A 25,974-nucleotide genomic window follows, 5' to 3' on the forward strand; every position below is an offset into this window, starting at 1 on the left:
AGCACCTTCTGGGTGCGTGGGGGGGGGGGGGGGGTGGGGGTGCGGAGCAAGGGCTGCTTGGCTGGACTTTACCTTCAGCCTGTGGCCATGCCCGGGGCGGGGGTGGTTTGATTTTATTTTTTTTCTCCCCTTTCTTTCTTTCTTTCCTTTTTTCTTTCTTCTTTTTTGTTTTCTTTCCATGGCAATGAAAGCTGGCGCCCGGCTGATGGTGCAACAGATACCAGCCACCGCACTCTTACCCACCCCCGGCTCCCATAGCCGCCCAGTTCCACGTGACGTGGGCAAACCAGTCAGCGAGTGCAACTGGGGAGTCTGGTCACACTGGGAAGCCAAGGTTTGGGGAGGGGGGTGGGGGGGGTGGAGGGAAGAGGGCAGGAAGACAGAGTCCCACTACCCCCAAACCTCCCACCCCCGTGAAGCAGGAGTTGGAGCCAAGCATCTCATAGCCCTCTGCCTGCCCCACAGCGAGCGGGTGTCCTGCGCCGCGGCCTCGCCCCCCTCCTCCCCTTGTCGTCCCCCCCCCCCCCCCCCAGTACCAAAGGTGGGTAGCACTTCTCTGTCCCCTCGCTCCTCTTCCTCGATGTCACACAGCCCCTTCCTACAGTTCTCCCCTGAAAGTTTCCTCCTATTGTCTCATCGGACTGGAAAACTCGATTCTGCTGTTTTAATCATCATTATATTTTTGGGGGCGGGGGTGGGGTGGGTGGGAGGGTGGGTTGGATTGGAGCAGAATTTGCTCCTTTTCCCCTCCTGCAGCTCTCACTCCTCTTCGGACAATCCTGCGGAAATGTTCCCTCCTGGGTCGCTTGCACTAGGCAAAAGTCCCCCAGATTTTTGGGGGTAAAGAAGAGCTCCTCAAAACCTCCTTTTTTTCCCCCTGAAAACCCTTTCTTCCCGGCTCGCTTCCATCCTTACCCCTTCCCGAGGCTGTCTCCGGCTTCTCCGCCTTTTTCACGGCCGCTCTCCTGCTGTCCTCCCGGGTATCAGCCCTTATCTCCTGGTTATCTCTTCTGCTGCTAAATTCAGTCCAGCGTAGGGGTTCAGCCTGGGGAATCTGCTAGTTAAATCTAATTCAGGCCCAAGAGTTATTTCTTTGACCATAATTCCCCCCACCCCGAGTCCGGCCCTTCTCTGGGTGTGAGAAGGTTTTCTCGGGTGCAGAGAAAAAAGAGCAGCTCAGATTGTCTCACATCCCTCCTGGACCTTCCTTGGGGAAGGGTATTTCACCCTGAATTCCTTTCACAAGTATTTTTTGAGGTCTCACCCTTGTAAACCACTCAAAAGGCCCCAACGTCATCTCGTGGCCTGTGCCATGTCCAAACCCCAAGCCCTCAACTCCAGCCCCCCCCCCTAAAGACCGACCTCAATTCAGAGATCAAACCAACACGGGTAAAAGCACCCAACACACCCACTCTGCCTTGCGGGAATGTCTCCCCACCCGCACCCAGGCCGTCCCTGTTCCCCACTGGGTCAGCTCGCTGTGATTCCAGCTCCTCCCAGTTCCCACGCAGGACAAGAGAAGGGTGCAGTAGGGCAGTGGGGGAGGTAAAACCAGCCCGAAGGGGGAGTTCTGTGGGTCTGTTGCTCATATGTCATCACTTGCCAGAGGTTCTGGGCACTATTAAGGCGGGGGTGGGGTGGAAGGGGAAGCGATTAATGTCCCCTCTCCCTTTTTAGTCGCCCCCTTCACATTTTGAGCACCCCTTCCTCCCCTTGTAAGCATCTCTCTCTCCACGAGTGGCCGACTTTTTGAGGATGTGCGTGGGGTAGGCGCGGGGTGGGAGGTAGGGTCGAGCCAGCCTTCTTTCCCCTCCTTCCCCCCTTTCCCCACCGACTGTCTAATTTAATTCTTCCCCCCACATACACCCATGCCCAAACGCCGACCTCAAGGGCCATTAACAACTTAAAGCACCGATCTTACCTGCTGGACAAAGGGGGCTTGCTCCGGGGCTGTAGAGAGAGCATCGCTGTCTCTCACCTTCCAGGCTGTGTAGCCCTCCCCATTCACCTTCCTCCCCCCACCCCAAACTGCTCTAACTTCCTTATCTCCTCCGCCCGGGGAGGGGGGGTCCCGGTCCCGGCCCTGCCGCCGTCTCCTCCCGCATCCCGGCCGCATACCCCTGCTGCCTCCCCCGGAGGTGTTGCTGGACGGGGGCGGGGTGGGGGGGGTTAAGGAGAAAGACGGGGAGGAGACTGGCGAGGGTTTTAAGCAGCCCAGCCCCATCGTGGGAGGGGTGGGGGTGGTGGGGGGTGGTGGGGGCGGGAGGTGACGGATGGAGCGAGGTGGAAGAAGCTAAATCCAGCGAGAGCTAAATCTCTCCTCCGAAGGGACCTGGACTTCTTTCTGGGGGTGTCGAAGGGGCCGCTGGACCTGCTGAAGGTGGGGAAGGTGGGTGGCGGGGAAAGAGGGGAGGGCGTGCGGTGGAAAATTGCATCGCTGGTGGTGTTTTTGGTTTGGGCTGGAAGGCTGTGCCCACGCGAGATCACAGGGAAAGTGGAGCCTGAGGTTTTTTCGCCCGCTCCCATCACTCTGGATTGTGGCCGGGGGACCCGGCTGGGGTTTGGGGAGGCCCATCACGAGATGTACCAGAGTCTAGCAATGGCAGCTAACCCCGGCCCCTCCAGCGTACGAGGGGGCAGGTGGCCTTCATGCACAGCGGGGCCGCGGCAGGCATCCCCCGTCTACGTGCCCACCACGAGGGTCACATCCATGCTCCCCAGCCTGCCGTACCTCCAGGGCAGCGGCTCTTCCCAGCAAGGCAGTCCCGTCTCTAGCCACTCCATCTGGACTCAACCGGAGCCGAAAAAGCGCCGCTTACAATCCGGATCATCTCACCCTCCGTGTCACCTCGGTTCTCCTTCTCCACCAGCACACCCATCCCTGCCACCTCTTCCCGGGAAGCCGCGGCAGCATACAGCAGCTCCTTGAACCTTTCTACTAACGGGAGGGAGCAGTACAGCAGGGGCTTCGGCAGCTCCTACTCCAGCCCCTACCCGGCTTATATGAGCCCCGAAATGGCCACCACCTGGACTTCTTCGCCCTTCGACAACTCCATGCTGCACAATCTACCGAGCCGCGGGACGCCCGCAGCCGCCCGCCATGACAACATCGGTGAGTGTTAGCCAGGGTCGGGGGACGGGAGGGAAGGGGTTTTACCCCGTTGTCCACTGTGCACACCCCTCTTTGAGTAGGGCAAGGTGGTGCGAAGGACAGGAGGAAGAAATTCGGGACACTTGGATTGTCGCTGCCCTAGCCACCTCTCTGGCTGCAGAACACAGAGTCGGGGGGAAGATCCTGCGGTGCTGTGGTTTCCCTTCCCTTCACACATAATTTATCTACAAAATCACCATTTCCAAATATCCTTAAGGACCACCATCTATAAAAAACATAATTATCATTTTGGGTAGGCCGGGAGCAGCAAGAGATGATGTGCCGAGCTCCTGTGCAAAGGCTTGCTGGCTCCACAAGCTGCTCACAGCGGGTTTCGAGGCTGGGATGGGGATGAGGGTAGAGTGTAGGACCACAGTGTTCCACGGGCACCCAGACAGCTCCTTCCCCACTTTGCTTCAGATGCAAAATGAGGAAATTTTGTTTTGACAGTGGGGAAATTAAAGCTTGGCTTGTGAATCCCGGACCTTCTCTCTGGGTCGTTTTATGTCGTTATGTTTTATTAGCCTAGAAAAAGGGAAGGTGAAGGGAAATTCAGTGCTGAGGTGGGACAGACAATAGAGGAGAGAAAGAAATGTGTCCACTTTTATTATCATATCTTTTAGGGGCCTTACAAGCACATCTGAAGGACCTAGCCCTGTATTTCAGTGTCTCTTTGGCCCAGAAATCTCACCCCTGATCACTTGTGCCAAACTCAATCTCAGAACCTTTCATTTCATTAAGCATTCCTTGCTTCGACAACCAGAAATTGTCCCAAATGGCTTAAAATATTGCTTTTATATTTGGTAAGGTGGAAGAGGGAGAAAGGAGGAGAGAAATCCATGGCACATCTTTGCATCGCTGCTTCGTGAACCCTTTGTCTTCCCCTCCCAGCCTTCTCTCCACGAAGGTATTTTTGTCGAGTTGGGGTTTTGGGTTAACAAAGAAAAAGACCCAAATGTATCTGTAGCTACATTTTAAGATCACAGTCTTCAACCTGAATTTTGGAGGGTAATTTTTATCCATCATGTCTCGCTAGATTTGCTTTACCTTTAGCATTATTTGAAGACATTAAAGCAAGGACATGAGGATGTTGGTGGAAGCTTGGCCTTTGCCAGTGACTTTTGCTTTTCTTTGGGCATTCTGAAATGGCTTAAAACAGGGAACAGATTCTCTTTAAGGATAAAGTTTTGGCTAATCAGATAATGGTGGGTTTTTTTGTGAAGGTAGAAAGTACAGGGAAAAAAATAACAAAGCAGGGGGAATTGAATAATTAAGTAATAAGTGCATATTATCAAGAAGAGGGACATATTTACATTGAACTGCAGTAAGAAGAGATCTTCCTCGGGGGGGGGGGGGGGGGGGGAAGGTATCACCTTTTTGCAGTGGTCTTAAAAGGGGCAGTTAGCAATTAAAACAACCTAAAAACCAAATTAATTCAAACGTAGAATTTCAGTTGCAAAAAACCCCAGCCAGCGGCTTTTAAGGTGCCAGAGACAGAGCTCAGTGATTTGGGGATGCTTGAATCCTGCGTTCAGCAGCAGCTTGCGTTGCAGGTCGCACAGCCTGCAATGTGATGACAAAAGGCAAGCAAGCAAACAAACAAAAACCCAAAACCAAAAAGCGTGGGTTTTATCTGGGCTCTGAAATAGCACCGGGCAGATGGGATGTGTTGAGCCAGTTCAGAAGATACTAGTGCCGGGATCCTTTTCCATTGCCGGGGTCCTCATTCGGGGGCTGGATTCAGGCTATTGCTGAAGGCAATGCGGCAGATCTCTGGGAATTCACTAGCGTGGGTCTAATTATGTTACTGCTACTTGTTTTTTAAAGAAAAAAAGTGCTTGCATTTTGGTAGAAAGAAAGAAAGAACGAAAAGAGAGAGAGAAGGAAGGAAGGAAGGAAGGAAGGAAGGAAGGAAGGAAGGAAGGAAGGAAGGAAGGAAGGAAGGAAGGAAGGAAGGAAGGAAGGAAGGAAGGAAGGAAGGAAGGAAGGAAGGAAGGAAGGAAGGAAGGAAGGAAGGAAGGAAGGAAGGAAGGAAGGAAGGAAGGAAGGAAGGAAGGAAGGAAGGAAGGAAGGAAGGAAGGAAGGAAGGAAGAAGGAAGGAAGGAAGGAAGGAAGGAAGGAAGGAAGGAAGGAAGGAAAGGGTTTTTCGGAAGGCAGCTCCCCCAGGCAAGCAGTCTGAGATCCCGATCTGTCTGTCCCTTTCCCCTCTTCTCCTTGAGTTAAGACGCGGGTGCTGCCGGGGCTGCTCCCCGCCGGGCTCCTTCTCGATCGGGTAGACGGTAGTGAGGGGGGCTGTACGAAACACGTAAAAGCTGACTGCTGCTTTCTGAGAGGGGAGAAAGGTTTCTTTCTGATGAGCAAGCTCTGATGGGCTGAAAGATTTAGCGGAAGAGAAGCACCATCCCCGGACCCACTATTAAATCCGAGCGTGGCTCAGCCATCCAAGCAGCCCTTGGCACGATGCAGCCCAGGCTCCTTCCTTACCCCTTTCCTTAGGCCAAAAGACATTCTTATTCTCTTCATAAAGATGTTTTTTATTCCCTGCACAACCAGGGAATCTTCAGGTAGAAGCAAAATCCTTCACACAAGGCTGTATGAAATCCAGGGGGCTTGGCAGCACTCTCAGCTCCCTCCAGTGAGTTTGCTTCCTGGAGAACAGTCACCTATCCAGGGCTAAATTCAGAGCACCCCTGGGATGACTAGAATGTTAATTATTACTTTTTTAATACTGAAGAGCAGTTCTGTGCAGGTGTGTAGCTGGATATGTGGGCACAGATCTGTAGTCTGTGCAGCTGGGCATGGCAATTTTTTTTGCCCTGTTGTAAAGCAGTGCACTGGGGGAAGAAGTTTAGTGAAATTGTGTTCAAAGAAAATTATGTGAAAAGAAATAAAGATCTTCATTTAGTTATTTCCCCCCCCCCCCCCCCCCCCGATAAAAGGGGTCTTGGGCTGGGTTAAAATGTGCCAATGCAGTTTTATGATATAAAGTGCTGGGAAGGATGAGTGCCTAAATCACACAGTCTGAATTTTTTTTTCCCCTGGTGTGAGTTCAAACTGCCAAATTTGGGCTTTCCAAGGGTAAGTTTGGCAAATGATTTCATTACCCTGAAGGGCAGCATCAGACCCCGTGACGCTGTGAACTTGCTCCAGACATTCCCTGGGATGGTGTTACAGTGAATTCTCAACTTAATGAGGCATGAAAAGGACCCACTGCAAAGTCCCCTTGCAGGATACTCCCCTGCCAGAGTCCAAAACCAACAGGGTTTTTCATTTGCAGTGTCATCCAGGAGGTTGAGGTGGTTGGGAGCGAGTTGGGGTGAGGGACTGTGGACATTTCTGATGGGTACTTTGCTTTTTGTTTTGACTCATTCAAAGGCAGGGTTCCCCAAACAGGCACCCAGGAGCAGCATCTGGGAAGATCAAAGCCTGGAGCAGGCACAGGGTTGGAAAATGTCTTCTCCACTGCTGGTGGGGGAGATTGTGAACCAGATCTTAAGATTTCCCATAGGGATGCTAAAAGATTTGCCCTGAAGCATCCCCCGGGGCAGGAATTTCCAGTGACTCATCGGCATTTGTTACAAATCCTCTGCCCTACAAGCAGCCCCTGACCTTCCCCATGTACCTAAGGACAAGGTGGCTGCTTCCCGTGGGACATCTGTGTTGTCCCTGCCCTGAATGGGATGAGACCATAGGGTGGAGGAATGGGGCCATAGGGCTAGGATGGAGGAATGAAAATGCAGGATGGAGGGATGGAGCTGTACAGTGGAGAGATGGGGCAGCAGGACAGAAGGATGAGGGTGTAGTACGTGTCTGCCCTTTGCAGAGGACCCTACCTCCCCTGTTTTGCAAGTGATTTTGCTTCTCACCTCAGCTCCACTGGCGGGGAAGGTTGGCCCAGGGCTTTGATCCCCGCTGCGAGTCTCAAGCCACCTTCTGCTCTCCTGCCTAACTTAATTGTCACCAGTCAGTCTGGGTTTTGAGATGAAACCCACAGAATGAGGGTTTCTAATCTTTCAGCAAGATCAAGCTCAAACACACCAGCCCAAATCCCCAGACAACGTATTTGAAACTGCAAATAAAGCAAGGCCAGTGATCAGAATTGTCACCAGCACAGGCGCTGCCTTACTCCTATTCATAATACAATTCTCTAACTGAAAATTGCACTTTATTACCCAACACAAGTGCACAGAACAGCCATGTTGGTAGTGTATGAGTCATTATAAATCCTCATGAATTTTTGTAGAGCAGTAAAAGTCAAGGCAGTGGACAGTGGCACCCAATCGAAGACTTCATTAAGCCAGGATTATTTGTTTCTCCTCCACACACACACTCACCTAGGTGACTTTATTCCTATAACAATAACAGCAATGTTTCATTTAAGAAACAGTTTGTGTTTTACTCTCTCCCTATTTATTTCCACCAATTTGGAGGGAAAGACACAAAATCCTTGGTAACAGACTGAATGTTTCCCAAAGGAAATTTGGCCTGATCCTGCTGCCTCTGTCCTCTTCTAATGATGGAGAAACCTCAAGCTTGGCCAGCAGAGAGGGGGTCCCCAAAACTGGTTAATCCAAATGCAGCTGAGTATTTAGAATGAGCAAAACCTCTCACTCAGAAATATGAAGGAATGACTCAAACAAGCAAACAAACAAAACCTCCCAACCAAACCACCACCAAAGCACCAACCATCAAACAAAATCCCCAACGGGGTGAAAAAGCAGTGAGGTGAGCAAGCCTGAAGGTTGGCAGGCAGACTGCTGCTGCTGGGGAAGGATATGTGCAGGAGCTGTTAAAATGAAGGCAGGAAAAAATGTCATTTTAAGCAAAATCCAGGTAAAAGAAAAGCTTTGTTAGTGCACTCCTGAAAAATGCAGAGACTTTTCACGGGCACAAGGTGGAAACTTTTGCTGCTCGAGCCCTGCGGAGCTTCGCAGGTGTCGGAGGAAGGGCTGCAAATATAATATATCCCCTTTCAGGCATTTTGACCCCAAATTCACATGCTAGCCTGGTATGTCCTTCCCCCTCTCCCATTGCCTTGCTGAAAAGGAGGTGCAGAAATGAATGGGGTATTCAGGGATCCTGTCCCTGCTCGGTGAAACCGCCGGGGGAGCAAGGGGCAGAGGAAGGTGTGGGGATGCAGCTGAACTCCTTGGGTCCTGCGGGGCTTTTGCAACCTGATTTTAAAAAGACTCAACGAAGCGTCTGCCTCCCATTTGGGGCTCACTGGGGGCTGTGAAACCAGTGTCAAGAGCTCAGACCATGGGGTTTAAGTGGCTGGTTTTGTTCACACTGGGAGGGCAGAGGCAGAAATGCAGATTGAGGTTTTTTTGCCAGGCCGGCTGTGCCAGCCCCATCTTACAGTGACATGTGAGCCCCGAATAACTCAATTACATGGCCAAACCCAGCTGTAATGGCAAGGTTGGGTTGTTACAGCTACAGCTTGCTTTGGAGGTGGGGGGATGTGTCTAATCATGCCTGTAGGACTGCAAAGACAGGGTGGATGGAAAAGCCAAATATTCACCTTGTTGGTGAATGCCCAATTCACGCTGCTGTCTGGCAGGAAGGTGCAAATATGCCTTTGGTGCGCGAGTGTGAAATGCTGCCAGAATAACCAGGCAAAGACGTGTGAATGTGTGCTTGCTTCCAAAATTAACTTCAATTATAAAAGCAAATTTCATCAGCAGGTTGGATTGGGCATTTATATTTCATTATCTACTCCAGAGGAGAAATGTAAAAACCCTTTGTGGGTCCCCTTCACGGAGCAAAAACCTTGCAGTTGTCGATGATAGCACCCAGCGTTACAGCAAAATATTACAATCACTTGGCCTTTTGCAAGCCTTCTCCACATCATCGGTCACAGTGACCTGTCCAAGCTGTAAATACATCTGTAATGACAAATTAAACCCAATTATCTGCCATGCCTGAGCAGTGAGGTCTTTAGGCATGGGCACAGGTGCGTGTGACAGCGCTTGAAAATAATTTGATCATCTCTGGCTTTGCGGCGGCTGGTACAAAGGCTGTGGAAGGCCGTTTGAAACCTTTCAGGTTTCTGTTGTGCTAAGCAGTGCCATTTTAAAGTCTCTTATGGCAGAAATGTAAGGATGTTTTGTTTCCTCTCCCCTTCTAGTTTTTCAGAAGGTTCCTTGCGGGGGTACGCTTGAGTTTGCTGTTGCGCTCGTTCCAACACATGGGAGCTCTCAGTGCTGATTCCATGTTCAATGTGATAAACCAGAGCTGGATTTTCTCACCCCCCCAGGCAAAAAAAAAAAAAAAAAAGAGAGAAAAAAAAAGTCTGCTTGGAAAACAAATTCTCTGGGCAAAGATATGCAAAGCTGGACGCAGATCTGACCCTGCCATCAGTGCTGAAACGTTTCAGCTTTCAGGTTTTTGGCAAGGGCTGGATTTTAAAGCCAAGTTTAGGGTAGCGTCAACTGGAGGCGAAAATGTTTTTTTCTCTCTTCCAAGAAGTGCAGGGTGATATTAATTGCTGGCACAAGAGGGGTTTTGGTTTGCTCAGTTGGGTGGACACCTATATGTACAATGCACAGTTTGCTTGGAGTGGGATAAAGGTGGGTTTTCCCCATGTCTTTTTGCTTCCCCCCCAGCCCCATCTTTCTAAGACCAATCCTGCCGATTCTCCCAGTGAAAGCTTCCAGGATCGGACCCACCCCTCCCCCCCCAAAAAGATTCATTATGGACTGTGAAAAAAACAAACAAACAACCAACCTCAAAAACTCCACTTTGCTTGCTCAGAGCTGAAACCATTCCTCTTTAAAAGCAAAGGAAGGTTTGCTTGGAACTGGTGCAGGATCAGGCCCAAGCAAGAAGCTTCAGCAGAGAAGAAATGCAGCACCTCTGCAATTATATGGGGACCTACAGGTTTTCTTGGGGAGAGGTGAAGAAGCCCCAAAAGTCTTTTCCTTTTCTTTTCTTCTCTGGAAAGTGACCACTTGGTTTCCACATTGCAGCATAAAGGGGTTTGTGTGGGGTTTTATTTTAATCCAAGTATTTTGAATGAACCATGAAGCTGGTGAGCTTCTTACCGGAGCAGGCTGGGCTTGAACAGCTTGCAACAGCCTTGGGAGAAGAGTTGGAAATTAATTTTGTTTGTGAAAGAGGGAAAAAAAATTAATGATATAATAATAATTCATGGGAAGTCAAGTAAAAATAAGCTTTCCACTAGAGGTGGGGTGAGGGCAGCCAGAAGAGAGATGCAGCAGGGCCGATCTCCCATCTCCACCAGGGACTGGTACTGGACGCTTCTGAGTCTGGCATAACAAAATCGCTGCCTGGAAATGTTTCCTCCTAATCTCTGGGAATGAGGTCGGTGTCTGCTAGGGAAGCATTTCAGGAGAGGTCCCACAGTGGGATGCCGCTGCCTGCTCGCTTGCTCTCTTCTTCCTGAAGCTCAGCCATTTTCCTATGGCTGATGCTTCCAGCCTTTGCATGGTGTATTTACAGGGGTCCCGGCTAGGGCTGGGTGCCTGTTGCTGTCAGGGTCTCCCAAAAGATTAAAACCCATCCTGGCAGAAGAAGTTGAGGGCAGAACCAAAGAACCATTTTGATTGGAAAAGACCTTTAAGATAACAAGTCCAACTGTTAACCCATTCCTACTAAGCCCGCCACTAAATCATGTTGCAGCTCCTGCCCCAGAGATGGAGCAGGAAGGGAGATGGAGATCACACTGTTCCCTCAGAGACAGATTTTGCCAATTCTTGGTTGTTTTTTTTCTTCCCTATCTCCTGCTTGCATGGTGCTCTCTGACTGTATCTATAATACGCAAGTGAGTTTCAGGTCGTCCCCTGGCCTTGAGCGCGGGGCGGGAGTGGGCTGCCTCCTTTGGCTCTTCAAACACCTCCCAACAGTTTGGGAGGCATCTCCCTCTTGTCTGCTCCTCAGCTGCCTGCCTTTGGCTGCTGCCAGCCATTATGCCTCCATGTGCCTTGGTTTTCCTTCAAGCTCCAGCTTCTGGAGTCATGTTATCATTTGTCAGGCTCTGGTTTTGCAGGAAGGGAAGGAGCAAGAGAAAAGCTGGGGAAACCCTGATTCCTATCTGCTGGAATGCTAGAAGGGACAGGAAAAATAACCTAAAATTTATTATTTAAACTCCTATGGGTTTCTAAGCCAGGCTGTTGGGTTTGCAAGCCAGGGAGCCATCATTATTTCATACTCTGGGCTCGCAGCACTGGGGCTGTAGGAAATCAGCAAGGCGGTGAGCCCCAGACATCAAGACTCCTCTGAATGACGTGTTCGGCCCCAGATGTCTGAGATTATTTTGGGAAGGGAGTGCTGGCCCCTGGGGCTGGCTGCTCAGGGGCTTGACTTCTGGGAAGGACACCAAGTTGGGATATACCTTGGTGATGTGAAGTACAAGAGGGACAGCTGGCTCAGAGGGGATGTCTCCTCCTCATGCCTCTCTGGGCTGGGAGAATACCCTGGATTGTAGGCACCACTGAGACTTTTCTCAAAGGGCTGCTCATGTTGGATCTTTCCTTCTTTCAAGGGGGCTGGTCATTGATGATTTGAGCTACCCTGACCTTCAAGATGTAAAGATCTGGCCTTGAGGGTTTTTCCAGTTCCCAGCAGAAGTAGGAGGATGAAATCCCTCTTTATCCCCCTCCCCTTCCCTTTGCCCCCAGCCAAGGAAGGGTCTCACAACAGCAGGGCTACCTGCCTTCCCCACCGCCTGCCCTCCCAACCATTCCTATCCCTAAACCAACATCCCAGTCAGGCTCTGTCACCTCCCTTTTCATGCAAAAATCAATAACAACGGGTGAGCAGGTTAATTATAATCACAGAATAAATGCCACAGTCTCAAAGTTCACTCAACTTCAGCAGTGTTTCAAAACGAGGGGACGGCGACAAGAATCTTGCATTGATTCCTGCAGGGCAGGTGTGGGAGTTTGAACATGTCGCCACGCTGATCTTGATTCAAGACCTACTCAATTTTCTTCCTTATCTCAACTTTCCCCTATCTTATAATGCCTGTTATTTTAGATAAAAAGTCCAATCAATTGAGTTAGAAAAACTGCAAGTTATACGCTGCCCTGATAAGTTCGGTACCTGCTGGTTTATTGGTCTGGGATGAAGTTTCTGTGCAAACTGACCTTTACTGGCAGCCAGCAGAATCACTCCATCCTCCCACCCCATTCAGGGGCTCAGTTGACTTAATGTCCAGAATGACTAATAAAAGAGGAAGGGCCAGGGGTTAGACAAACTGACTGTCCCCTGCAGCACGATGAACCGTAGTAAACACCTTTGTGTTTGTCCCTGGCTGGTGTCCCTGCTGAGAGGCCAGGATCTGGCCTAATTTATTTTGGTGTAACTCTTCTGAGCAGGTTTTATCAGTGTGACACCCCTGAACTGGAGTCACTGCCTGTGTCTCAATAACACCCCTGTGAGGAGAGGCTGAGAGAGCTGGGGTTGCTTAGCCTGTAGAAGGGGAGGCTCAGGGGAGACCTTATTGCTCTCTACAACTCCCTGAAGGGAGGTTGTAGCCAGGTGGGGGTTGGTCTCTTCTGCCAGGCAACCAGAACCATAACAAGAGGACACAGTCTCAAGCTGCACCAGGGGAGGCTTAAGCTGGATGTTAGGAAGAAATTCTTCACAGAAGAAGAGATTGGCCATTGGAATGTGCTGCCCAGGGAGGTGGTGGAGTCACCATCCCTGGAGGGGTTAAAAAAAGGATTGGATGTGGCACTTGGTGCCATGGTTTAGTTGATGAGATGGAGTTGGATGATAGGTTGGACTTGATGATCTCGAAGGTCTTTTCCAACCTGGTTAATTCTGTGATTCTGTGATTCTGAGCTGGGCTTGTTCATCCTGGAAAAGCGGAGGCTCCAGTAAGACCTAATAGCAGCCTTCCAGTACCTGGAGGGCACCTACAAGAAGGCTGCAGAGAGTCTGTTTCCAAAGGCCTGCAGTGACAAGACAAGGGGCAATGCCTTCAAACTAGAGAAGAGGAGATTTAGATTGGCTGTTAGGAACAAGTTCTTTACCATCAGGTTGATGGAATACCAGAACAGGTTGCCTAGGGAGGTAGTTAGAATAAACCTTTATTAGAATAAACCAAACCAGGTTGGAAGAGACCTTCAAGATCATCGTGTCCAACCCATCAACCAATCCAACCCACCCAAACAGCTAACCCATGGCACCAAGCACCCCATCAAGTCTCCTTCTGAACACCCTCAATGACGGCAACTCCACCACCTCCCCGGGCAACCCATTCCATAGCGCAATCACTCTTTCTGTATAGAACTTCTTCCTAACATCCAACCTGAACCTCCCCTGGCGCAGCCTGAGACTGTGTCCTCTTGTTTTGGTACTGGCTGCCTGGGAGAAGAGACCATCATCCGCCTGTCTACAACCTCCCTTCAGGTAGTTGTAGAGAGTGATAAGGTCACCCCTGAGTCCCCTCTTCTCCAGGCTGAGCAACCCCAGCTCCCTCAGCCTCTCCTCATAGGGCTTGTGTTCCAAACCCCTCACCAACTTTGTTGCTCTTCTCTGGACTCGTTCCAGCAAGTCAACATCCTTCCTAAACTGAGGGGCCCAGAACTGGACACAGTACTCGAGGTGTGGCCTAAGCAGTGCAGTGTACAGGGGCAGAATGACCTCCCTGCTCCTGCTGGCCACACTGTTCTTGATGCAGGCCAGGATGCCATTGGCCTTCTTGGCTGCCTGGGCACACTGCAGGCTCATGTTCAGCCTACCATCAACCAGCACCCCCAGGTCCCTCTCTGCCTGGCTGCTCTCCAGCCACTCTGACCCCAGCCTGTAGCACTGCATGGGGTTGTTGTGGCCAATGTGCAGAACCTGGCACTTGGATGTGTTAAATCTCATGCCGTTGGATTCTGCCCATCTGTCCAGCCTGTCGAGGTCCCTCTGCAGAGCCTCTCTACCCTCCAGCAGATCAACTCTTGCCCCCAGCTTGGTGTCGTCAGCAAATTTACTGATGATGGACTCAATGCCCTCATCCAGATCATCAATAAAGATGTTAAAGAGCACAGGGCCCAGCACTGATCCTTGGGGCACACCACTAGTGACTGACTGCCAGCTGGATGTGGCACCATTCACTACCACTCTCTGGGCTCGGCCATCCAGCCAGTTCCTAACCCATCGCAGTGTGCTGCTGTCCAAGCCATGGGCTGACAGCTTGGCCAGGAGTTTGCTATGGGGGACGGTGTCAAAGGCCTTGCTGAGGTCCAGGTAGACTACATCAACAGGCCTCCCCACATCCACCAGGTGGGTCACCTGATCATAGAAGGAGATGAGGTTGGTCAGGCAGGACCTGCCCTTCCTAAATCCATGCTGGCTAGGCCTGATCCCTTGGGCATCCTGTAAGTGTTGTGTTATTGTACTCAAGATGACCTGTTTCATGATCTTGCCTGGCACTGAGGTCAGGCTGACAGGCCTGTAATTCCCTGGCTCATCCAACCGGCCCTTCTTATGGATGGGCACCACGTTGGCCAGCTTCCAGTCCTCTGGGACCTCTCCAGTGAGCCAGGACTGATGAAAAATGATGGAGAGTGGCTTGGCCAGCTCCTCTGCCAGCTCTCTCAGCACCCTAGGATGAATCCCATCTGGTCCCATGGACTTGTGGGGATCCAAGCTGCTAAGGAGAGTTCCAACCACCTCCTCATGGAACATAGGGAAACTGTGCAGCTCCCTGGCTCCTTCTGCTAGCTCTGTAGGCCAGCTGTCAAGAAGACGTTCTGCCCTTCTAGTAAAAATTGAGTCAAAGAAGGTGTTAAGTATCTCTGCCTTTTCCTCATCCTTTGATGTTGAGGCCCCATCCATGGAGATATTCAAGGTCAGGCTCCACAAGACTCTGAGCAACCAAATCTAGAGAAGGATGTCCCTGCTGACCACAGGGGGGTTGGACTGGATGACCTTTGGAAGTCCCTTCCAACCCAAACCATCCTGAGTCTATGTTTCTGTACACATGCATAATACAGACATATGCTGACAATACTACAATGAATTGTACTCCTACAAGCAGGATTTTGTCCAGGTGACTTGGAGAAATGTCTTTCTGTCTGACCTGCACCAGCCTGGAATGAAAAATAAAAACTAAACCAACCAACTCTGAGATTCTGGAGTTGCAGGACTGTAGAAATGCAGATTGGATGATGTCTACTCTACCCTCCTGCCTGAAGCAGTACAGCCACTAGCAGCAGCTGAGGTCTGCTGTGGTTTTACCTGGATGAGGCTTGGAAAAATGCAGGGATGGAAATCCCTCCCCATCCTAATCCAAATGCTTTGCCTAATGTCCATCTCCCACTGCTGAGATGAGTTTGGCTATGTTGTTTGCAAACATTTGTCCTTGTAACGATCCCAAACAGCAGCGATTTCCCTTGGCCCAGAGCTAGCCTTGGCTTTGATTACCTGGGTGCTTATAGTCACCTCTACAGACAGATGGTCACCATCAGACAGACAGATGATGCAGTAGGACATACAACCATAAACCACTGGGTTCCCATGTTTAAAGGAGTCAGCTCACCAGCCGCTCTGTAGAACCCTGAGCAGGCCACGAGCACATGATGGCTGTGTCATTCTTGATGATGTCCTGGCACCAGATGCCAGCCCCAGGAACATGAGGGACTATGCTCTTCAGTCTTCAGCATGGTCCCTGGCATGGTTCAAGCAGAGACCATCTCAGCCTGCTCCAATCATCTCCTAGTAAAGATCATGGGAAGCAGTTTGGATGTGACCATTGTAGATGGGAGTGCAAGAGCTTCTGGTCAGGGCCAAACTGTGCCAGCTGGGCTTAGGGTCAGGGTTCTCCAGTTCACCAGTAACCATAAGGCAAATTCCCATGACTCAGCCATAGAGCAGCAGCTTGGCATGCATCCACAGCACACTTGCTTGTGGTCCCCTGTGGGTGCATTGGACATGGTCACACATGCCAGAGGTGATCCATTGACGTGGACAGCTCAGAAACAGCTGCCCAGGTGGGATCATGGCATTGGAAATCTCAGGCTTTCTTGATCATCTACATTTTTTTCCCTTCATGCACAAGATCTTCTGGGGGGGTTGCACTAGATGATCTGCAGAAGTCTTCTCCAACACAAATCCTTTTGTGATTCTGTGACCTTTGCCTTTGCTGAGGCACATCCATTTGGAGATGGGACATACTTCAAGGAGAAGAATGCTGTAGCTGGGTTTACTTTGTCCAAAGACAGACCATTTCCAGGTGCCTTCTGCCAAGCAGAGCCCAGGCTGTGGATAGTCCCATCCTGACCAACTCCTGGACTCTCCATGCTAATCTAAGATTTGTTAAAAAATATTTGGACAGTTGATAGCAGAGGAATCTCCGTTTATCAGAAGAGCCCCAGATATTTACAAGTGTAAGGGTTCTAAGGAGGAATAAGAAAGGAGAGGTCACCTTGGTGGGTGGGATACCAGCAAAAGAAAGCAGGACATGGAACTCACTCGTGCACAGCTTGACAGCCAGCAGAAGTTGCTATCAAAAAGGGTGGCCAGCAAGTGCTCTGACCAAAAGCTTCCTACATCCCTGGGGATGTTTGCATGCCTGTCTCCTGTATAGCAGACTGTGCACCTTTTGGCTGTGGGACATGGCACTTCAAGTGTGTAGGTCCACAGTCTCTCCAGACAGCTCTGGTATGACCACTGGCCTTGCTGGTTCAGGGTCTAGTGTCAATGTTTTCCCAAGTAATCAACTTGGCCAATCCCTCAGGGCCACCTCCTGGGCATGCCTGAAAGAGGTAGTTTGTGTGAGCTGCTTTAAAGGAATCCAGCCCATTTCCACCCACCCCTATCCTCTATCCTCTGCTTTTCTCCACGTCTCTGGCTGTGGGCTTTCAAAGCTGTGCTGTTGCCCTGCTCCAGTGTGGCAGGGAAGAGCCTTTGCTCCTTCTCACAGGGGAAGAGCAATGCTGCAAGGAGATAAAAAGCCTTGCTCCGGGGAGGCCTATTACAGGGCCAAGACAGAACTCAAATCCAGGCCCAGGATTTGCCCAACCTTCCCATCATGTCCCTCTTGCACATGTTCTCAGCTGGCCCCTTGGCTGCTTCTACCTCCCCTGTCCTTCAGACCAGGGAAAACATATGCATGAAGGGAAGGAGTATTCTTGGCTGTTGGCAGTGGTGTGTGCCATAGACCTTGGTTTGCCACAGGCAGAGGAGGGAGCTTTGCAGGGGAGGGACACAATGTTCCCTTTGCCTTGATGAGAAACATTTGGCCTGGGAAGGGTTGCACAGGAACAGTCTCACCACAGTGTTTCTGAAGCAAGTAAAAAAGAAAAAAAAAAGAGATATTTCTTTGCCTTTTGGAAAGGACCACGTGGCTCAGCCTGGCTGCAGGTTGAATGTTTGCTAAGCATCAAACAGGGTCTTTAGGCTTGGCCTAGGCAGCCAACTGAGTACCCAACCTGGACATTAGGAAAAACAATTTTCATGGCAAGAGTGGCATTGGAATGTGCTGCCCAGGGAGGAGGTGGAGTCACCAAGCCTGGGTGTGTTTAAAAGTGGTTTGGATGTGGTGCTTGGGGATATGGTTTAGGGGTGAACTTTGCAGAGTAGGGTTGTTGGTTGGACTTGGTGATCTTGAGGGTCTTTTCCAACCTGAATGTTTCTGTGTGATTCTGTGATTTTCTCCACCACATTGTGGGACAGCATCAAGCCATTTCTGTGCAGCTGCACAATGATGCACCATGGTTTTTGGCTGAGCACAGGGAATTTACATGCTTCTCCATTTCCTGCAGATCAGCAACCAGACAGGTCATGTCTTCTGTTAATCCAGATCAGAGGAGAGAAGAGAGCCACATTCCCACCAGCAATCAACCTGGTGATCCACATTGCCCAGAAAGCCACTGCCCTGCTCTCCATATGTCTAAGCCTTATCAGTCTCTAAATAGTGGGGCCCTCAGTGAGTTTCCTCAAAACTCTTTCAGAAGAGAAAAAGGCAAAGAAGAGGGAAGGGGGGTGGGAAATATAAAGGACAGAATGTGTTTGTACAGGAACATCCTCAGCTCCGTGAGCTGAAGGGTAAGATAATGCACATGGGCTTTCTGAGCCCAGCCTGTGTGCTCAGCTGTGGTGGGTTTGGAAGGATAAGGCTGAGAAGCCTCCTCCCTTCCCCCTTTGTAAAGTAAAAGGGAAAAAAAAATTGAAGGGAAAGGAAAAAAAACTCGCAAGCTGAATTAGCAAAGCAGTGGAGCTATATTTACAAAGCGATGTAGGGTTGGCAGGGGATTATTTACAAATTTACAATATCTACAATATATACAAAGATATACAACAGAGTAACACAGAAATGAGAGTGCCCCCCTCGGCAGAGAGGGGTCCCCCACCTCCGCTCTCCCCTCTCTTCCCCCCCTTTCCCCAGAATGGGATAGAAAGAGAGAGAGAGCGAAAGAAAGAAGTTAAAAGCAGTTTTGTGTTAATTGGAAAAGAGTTAATATACAGGCCTGGTATCTTGTTTTCAAGGCCGGGGCCTTGGCAGAAAGCCCAGGACAGAAAGCTGTTGCCTGAAGAAGAGGCGGAAGCAAGACTGACTGAGAAGTGCTGGAAATGTCCAGTATAGTCCCAGCTCAGAAGTGCTTCCTCCCACTCATCCAATGAAATTAGTTTAGACTATTCCTTCCGTTTACCAACTTCCGTCCACCATATTCCCTTTCTTAAGGGGGCAACGTCAACCGGCCACAGTCCACCCCTTCTAAACAATTTCATTGGCTGTTCATACTGTCCATCCAATCCAAAACGATATTTACAGTTCGTGAGTAAAGTTCATAGTCCATTCCGGCTATGCTCAGATGTAGATGATTCAAAAGTCCAAGAAAATCAGAAAATGAGAAAAATGGAAAACAGTTCATTTCTTCACTGATGAAGCGAAGAAAAGGGAAACAGGGAATCTCAGGGTCTCTTAGTTGACTCAGAGCTCTCAGGGATCTCAGGGTTCGTGCACCGTAGATTCCTCGTTGGTTCTTCCTTTGGACGCGATGTAGCTGTACAGCAGTTTGAAGTTAACCTCTTTCAGCTAAAGTTAAGTTTCTTTGTGGAATACACTGAATTTCACCATTCTCTTGCATTACCCAATAAGTGTGACCCGGACCTTCAGCTGAAACCACCCCTCGGACAGGTTTAGCCTCTCCTGAGGGTGAAAATACCCAAACAGTTTTACCTAACAGATTCTTTTCTCTAACAACAGGAACTCTATCACCTTCTACTTTCCGTAGCAAATCTGAATGTGCAGGTCCAGCTCGGTTCACCGAACCTCTACTATTTACCAGCCAGGTTGCTTGTGCTAAATGTTTTTCCCAGTTTTTCAAAGATCCACCTCCCATGGCTTTGAGAGTGGTCTTCAACAAACCGTTGTAGCGTTCAATCTTCCCTGAAGCTGGTGCATAGTAGGGAATGTGGAATATCCACTCAATACCGTGCTCTTTTGCCCAGTTCTTTACAAGGTTGTTCTTGAAATGAGTTCCGTTGTCTGACTCAATCCTCTCTGGAGTTCCATGTCTCCACAGGATTTGTCTCTCCAGACCGAGAATGGTGTTACGTGCAGTTGCATGTGGAACTGGATAAGTTTCTAACCATCCAGTGTTTGCCTCTACCATAGTAAGCACGTATTGCTTACCAGAACGAGAACGTGGTAGAGTGATGTAGTCAATCTGCCAAGCTTCACCATACTTGTACTTGGACCATCTGTCACCATACCACAAGGGCTTAAGTCGTTTTGCCTGCTTAATAGCAGCACAAATGTCACAGTCATGGATGACTTGTGTGATAGCATCCATGGAGATGTCTATGGATCTGTCACGAGCCCATTGGTATGTTGCATCTCTGCCTTGATGTCCTGACGAATCGTGAGCCCACCGAGCTAAGAATATCTCACCTCGGTGTTTCCAGTCGAGATCAAGATTAGAGTCCATGTCTACTTGAGAAACTCTTGCAGCTAGATCTGCCTGATGGTTGTGTTGCTGTTCCTCAGTAGCTTTGCTCTTAGGAATGTGAGCATCGATGTGTCTCACTTTCACTGGAATTCTCTCGATTCGATCAGCAATGTCCTGCCACAGGTTGGCTGCCCAAATGGGTTTTCCTTTTCTCTGCCAACCACTCTTCTTCCAGTTCTTTAGCCAACCCCATAGAGCATTGGCTACCATCCATGAGTCGGTGTAGAGATAAAGCTTTGGCCATCTCTCACGTTCAGCCACGTCGAGAGCTAGCTGGACAGCTTTTACCTCTGCGAACTGACTGGATTCTCCTTCTCCATCTTTCGCCTCTGCAACTCGGCGTGTTGGACTCCATACTGCAGACTTCCACCTTCGCTTGTTTCCAACAAGACGACAGGAACCGTCTGTGAACAAAGCATATTTCTTTTCATCATCAGAGAGGTCATTGTAAGGAGGAGCTTCCTCAGCACGAGTTACTTTCTCCTCTGGAGGTTTAGCACAGTTGGTACCTTCAGGCCAACTTGAGATCACCTCCACTAGACCAGGTCTTTCAAGATTTCCCATTCGAGCTCTCTGTGTTATCAGAGCCATCCACTTAGACCAGGTTGAGTCTGTGGCATGATGTGGTGTGGATCCTTTGCCTTTGAACATCCAATTCAAAACTGGTAATCTGGGAGCTAGAAGAAGTTGTGATTCAGTTCCAATCACTTCAGAAGATGCTTTTACTCCTTCATAGGCAGCTAAGATTTCTTTCTCTGTTGGAGTATAATTAGCCTCCGAACCTCTGTAACCTCGACTCCAGAAACCAAGAGGTCGTCCACGTGTCTCACCTGGAGCTTTTTGCCACAAGCACCAGGTTGGACCATTGTCACTTGCAGCTGTGTACAAAATGTTCTTAATGTCTGGACCATCTCGGACAGGTCCCAGACCCATTGCTTGAATTACCTCTTGCTTTATCTGATCAAAGGCTGCTTGTTGTTCAGGTCCCCAGTGGAAATGGTTTCTCTTTCGAGTTACATCATACAGAGGTTTCACAATCTGACTGTATCCAGGAATGTGCAGTCTCCAAAATCCCACTATCCCCAAGAAACGTAGGGTCTCTTGCTTGTTTGTGGGACTTGCCATGGTGGAGACTCTATTTACCACATCCACTGGAATGTGTCGGCGTCCATCCTGCCATCGCACTCCCAGAAATTGAATCTCTGTGGTAGGCCCTTTCACCTTGTCTCGCTTGATGGCAAAACCTGCATTCAGAAGAATGTCAATGATTTTGTTACCTTTCTTGAAGACTTCCTCAGCAGTTTTACCCCAGACGATGATATCATCGATGAACTGGATGTGTTCTGGAGCGCCGCCTTTCTCCAGAGCATCGTGGATCACTGCATGACAGATGCTTGAGCTGTGGATCCAGCCCATTGGCAGCCTGTTGAAAGTGTACTGGATTCCTCTCCAGGTGAAAGCAAACTGAGGCCTGCATTCCTCTGCTATGGGAATAGAGAAAAATGCATTAGCAATGTCTATGGTAGCATACCATTTGGCCTCTTTGGATTCCAGCTCATACTGTAGTTCCATCATGTCTGGTACTGCTGCACTCATAGGTGGTGTCACTTCATTTAGGGCTCGGTAGTCTACTGTCAGACGCCAGTCTCCATTCTGCTTCCGCACAGGCCACACTGGACTGTTGAAAGGTGAATGAGTTTTGCTGACGACTTTCTGACTCTCCAACTGACGAATCAGATTCTGAATGGGCAACAAAGAGTCACGGTTGGTTCTGTATTGTCTGTGATGCACAGTCTGAGAAGCAACCGGCAATTTAATGTCCTGTATCTTATGTTGTCCCACAACTGCAGATTCATCAGAAAGTTCAGGTCTGGCAGATAGCTTCAATTTTTGTCCATCAATTTCTATTGAAGCTACTCCAAAAGCCCATTTGTAACCTCTAGGGTCTTTGAAACGCCCTTCTCTCAGAAAATCAATTCCCAAAATACAAGGTGCATCAGGTCCGGTCACAACTGTATGCTTCCTCCATTGTTTACCAGTTAAACTTATATTAACCTCTACCTTACTTAACTCTTGAGATCCACCAGTGACTCCCAGAATAGTTATAGACTCTGATCCCTGATAATTTGATGGTATTATGGTGCACTGAGCTCCTGTGTCAACCAAGGCCCTGTACTTCTGAAATTGTGAAGTGCCAGGCCACTGGATGTACACATCCCAATAGATTCTGTTATCTCTGTTATCCCTCTCCTCCCCCTGGCGGGAGGCAGGGCACCCCTAGTTATGGGGAACATGTGCACATGTGCATTGCACATATTGTGCAGGGTTATAACTTTGCATGTTATAACTGGAGCCACTGTTGGAGCCATAAGAGTTGTTCTGGGGAACTGTGGAAGTAACAGCTACCCTTCTGGTATTGCTACCTTGGGCTCTGCCACTTTGCAATTCCCTCAGTCTCCTGAAAAGATTAGAAGTTGGTTGGCCATCCCAGCGGTTCATGTTCTCACCAAACTGATCACGCAGAGTTATCCAAATAGTTCTACGTGATTGCCTTGGTGGTCTGTTTTGGAATGACCTGTTTTGGAATGTCCTGTTTTGGAATGACCTCCTTGGAGGACGTGTATTCCTCACAGATGAAACTTGTACCCACCTGGAGGAAGAATTGAAACTATCTCTTTGTGCCAATTGGGATATGGAATTTCTAAATTCATCTTTTAACTCTCTCATGCAATTCTCAATTTTTCCAGACAAAGTTTCAATGGCTGAAACCAAAGAACCACGTGTCATGCTATCCTCCAATTGTCTCATTTGATCACTGAATTGGCCAACCGTAGGAGACGCTCCACCATAACTTCTTGACACAATCCTGCTTGCCAGAATGTTTGCATAATTAGAAGGAGCAAGTTTGATGATCTTTTTAGCAAGACCAATACCCACAGGAACGTCATCAGGATTCAGAGTTTCATGTTCACCATAGAGTAGCTCTCTAACAGCAAATTCTCTCAAGCGCTTAATTCCCTCATCTATGGTAGTCCAGGGTTTAGGATTCCATGGAAGATCATCTCGGGAAGGGTATCTCAGGGCAACCGCTATTAAAAGGCGTATCCACAGATTAACCTTACCGAGAGCTTCGCCTAGATGTCTATCTATTCCATTATCCCTTGAGAGAGTTCCTAATTGAGCTGCTGACTTGTCTCCAACTGTTAGAGCTGAAGCACCTGTATCATAACACCTACTAAGCCAAGCTAGAACTGGCTCCTTATCTGCCCTGGTGAAATCTTTACGGACATTTCTCAATTCTTCCCGTGGTGACGAACAGTCCGTAATATCATCTTCCTCCTCGTCTCCCTGAATTCTTTGCCCGTAAAATCCTGCTGTCATCCTCCTAAGGATCTCTTTAAGCTGAGAACCACCTTTGCCAGCTGCTTTCCTAGCTTCATCTCTATCCTGCTTTGATCTCACTAGGTTAGCTAGATCTTTAAAACAAACCTTCTCTTCCTCCTGAGCAGGATCTTTTAGAGTAGAGGGCCCCTCACCAGGATCAGTCTCCACCTCTTCTTCTCCATCTTGGGCCTTTCCACTTCTAGTCTTTAAAGGAGCCATCTTGACTGGAGCTGTGTTTGAATTTACAGCCACCTTAATGGAAGCTGACAGGTCCTGAGATAAATCAGCTGCTGGGGCAGTGACTTCCAGTCCCACCGAGGGAGTGGGTGGAAGTGACATTGCTCCATTACTGGCCGACGGAGAAGAAGAAGAAGGAGAAGGAGTGGGAGAAGGAGTAGGTGCCATGTTGATACCAGCCGATGCCCTTGGCTGCTTGCCAGAATCAGCAAAGTCATTTAGAGCTGCTTTACCAATTAACTTTTTAGCCTTCTTTTTAACTGACACGGGTTCTCCACAGTCCTCGTCACTAGATGACTCTGGGACTGATCGAGAGCCACGGCGTTTTCTTTTTGATCTAGTTTTAATAACAAAACAAGCTCTGGATAACTTTCTCTCTCGCCGCAGAGAGAACAGTAAATATGCAATTACCATCACCAGCAACAGATTTATACACATCACATAAATCACCTTTGGATCCCAGGCATCACCTAAAGTTACTGTCTCCTCAGGCGGAATCTTAAAACTCTTTATCTCAATTGGGAGAGTGGTGGAGGTAACATTCCTGTATCTCACTGGCCATAATAAATTAATACATTTTCCATACCATAATTTAACTCTATACATAACCCACATATAAATTGTCCGCACCAAATATTTACCCAGGTAATCCAAAATCAAACCCAAACAATACCTGTAAATCAGAGCCCCAAAAATTGAAAAGAATAATCGCTCCACAAACCACAATACCTTCATGTTTGCTAATTCAGCTGGAAAACACTAAATCAATCAAATAATAAATTGAACTAATTATCTGCCGCACGTTGGGTACGCCAATAAAAAAAATGTGGTGGGTTTGGAAGGATAAGGCTGAGAAGCCTCCTCCCTTCCCCCTTTGTAAAGTAAAAGGGAAAAAAAAATTGAAGGGAAAGGAAAAAAAACTCGCAAGCTGAATTAGCAAAGCAGTGGAGCTATATTTACAAAGCGATGTAGGGTTGGCAGGGGATTATTTACAAATTTACAATATCTACAATATATACAAAGATATACAACAGAGTAACACAGAAATGAGAGTGCCCCCCTCGGCAGAGAGGGGTCCCCCACCTCCGCTCTCCCCTCTCTTCCCCCCCTTTCCCCAGAATGGGATAGAAAGAGAGAGAGAGCGAAAGAAAGAAGTTAAAAGCAGTTTTGTGTTAATTGGAAAAGAGTTAATATACAGGCCTGGTATCTTGTTTTCAAGGCCGGGGCCTTGGCAGAAAGCCCAGGACAGAAAGCTGTTGCCTGAAGAAGAGGCGGAAGCAAGACTGACTGAGAAGTGCTGGAAATGTCCAGTATAGTCCCAGCTCAGAAGTGCTTCCTCCCACTCATCCAATGAAATTAGTTTAGACTATTCCTTCCGTTTACCAACTTCCGTCCACCATATTCCCTTTCTTAAGGGGGCAACGTCAACCGGCCACATCAGCTGATGATATCCCTGATGTGAAAGAAAAGGCTCAGCTGACAGCTTGCTTTGGGCTACAGATCTCTCCCACACATGGCAGTCATTCCCTGCCCCTTGTATCTTTGTCTTTCCTTGGCTTTTGCTGCCGCCTTCCTTTCCAGTCGAGCCCTGCTGTGCCACAGGGCTGGACCAACCAGCACTTTTAACTGATGTGATCTGATCACATTTGATTTGATGGGTTTTCCCCTTGAAACCTCAGCTTCTGGAATTGCACAGTTCCTGGGAGTTTCTCAACCTATTCAAAAGAAATAGAAGATCTGGCTTTCAGCTACAGGAAAAAGAATTCTAAAGGCTTTGAAGCATAGGGAGGATACTCAAACTGTCACCTTTTAATGGAAACAGTCTTGGGATTTCAGACAATCTGGGTGCATTAAGAAGAGTGCAGGTCAAGGGAGGTTCTCCTCCCCCTCTAATCTGCCCTAGTGAGGCCATATCTGGAGTATTGGGTCCAGTTCTGGGCTCTCCAGTTCAAGAGAGACAAGGAACTACTGGAGCGAGTCCAGCAGAGGCTACAAAGGTGATGAGGGAAGTGGAGCATCCCCCTGACAAGGAAAGGCTGAGAGACCTGATGTTGTTTAGCCTGGAGAAGACCAAGAGGGCATCTTCTCAATGTTGATCAATATCTATAGGGCAGATGGCAAGAGAATGGGGCCAGGAAAATGGTGACATGGTCACATGTGATGAGGAAAAGGCTGAGGTACTTAATAACTTCTTTACCTCAGTCTTCACTGCAAGGGCCTCTAGCCACACTCCTGATGTTATGGAAGTCAAAGCCAGGGACGGGGAGGAAGAACTGCCCATTGTAAGTG

At 48.9% G+C, this 25,974-nt stretch overlaps 1 protein-coding gene across 1 annotated transcript in view; it reads left to right on the forward strand.

Moving 5' to 3' along the window:
• The first annotated feature begins 2,406 nt into the window (after positions 1 to 2,406).
• Positions 2,407 to 25,974, forward strand: part of GATA4 (GATA binding protein 4) — a 52,872-nt gene continuing 29,304 nt past the window's right edge. The window contains 2 exon segments of the mRNA XM_068142934.1: positions 2,407 to 2,840; positions 2,843 to 3,112. Of these exon segments, the coding sequence (XP_067999035.1) occupies positions 2,582 to 2,840; positions 2,843 to 3,112 (529 nt within the window). The 5' untranslated portion in view covers positions 2,407 to 2,581.

The sequence above is a fragment of the Melanerpes formicivorus genome, unplaced genomic scaffold (assembly GCF_026170545.1).
Source record: "Melanerpes formicivorus ecotype bairdi unplaced genomic scaffold, bMelFor1.0.p_v2 SCAF_9, whole genome shotgun sequence".
Classification (NCBI taxonomy): domain Eukaryota; kingdom Metazoa; phylum Chordata; class Aves; order Piciformes; family Picidae; genus Melanerpes; species Melanerpes formicivorus.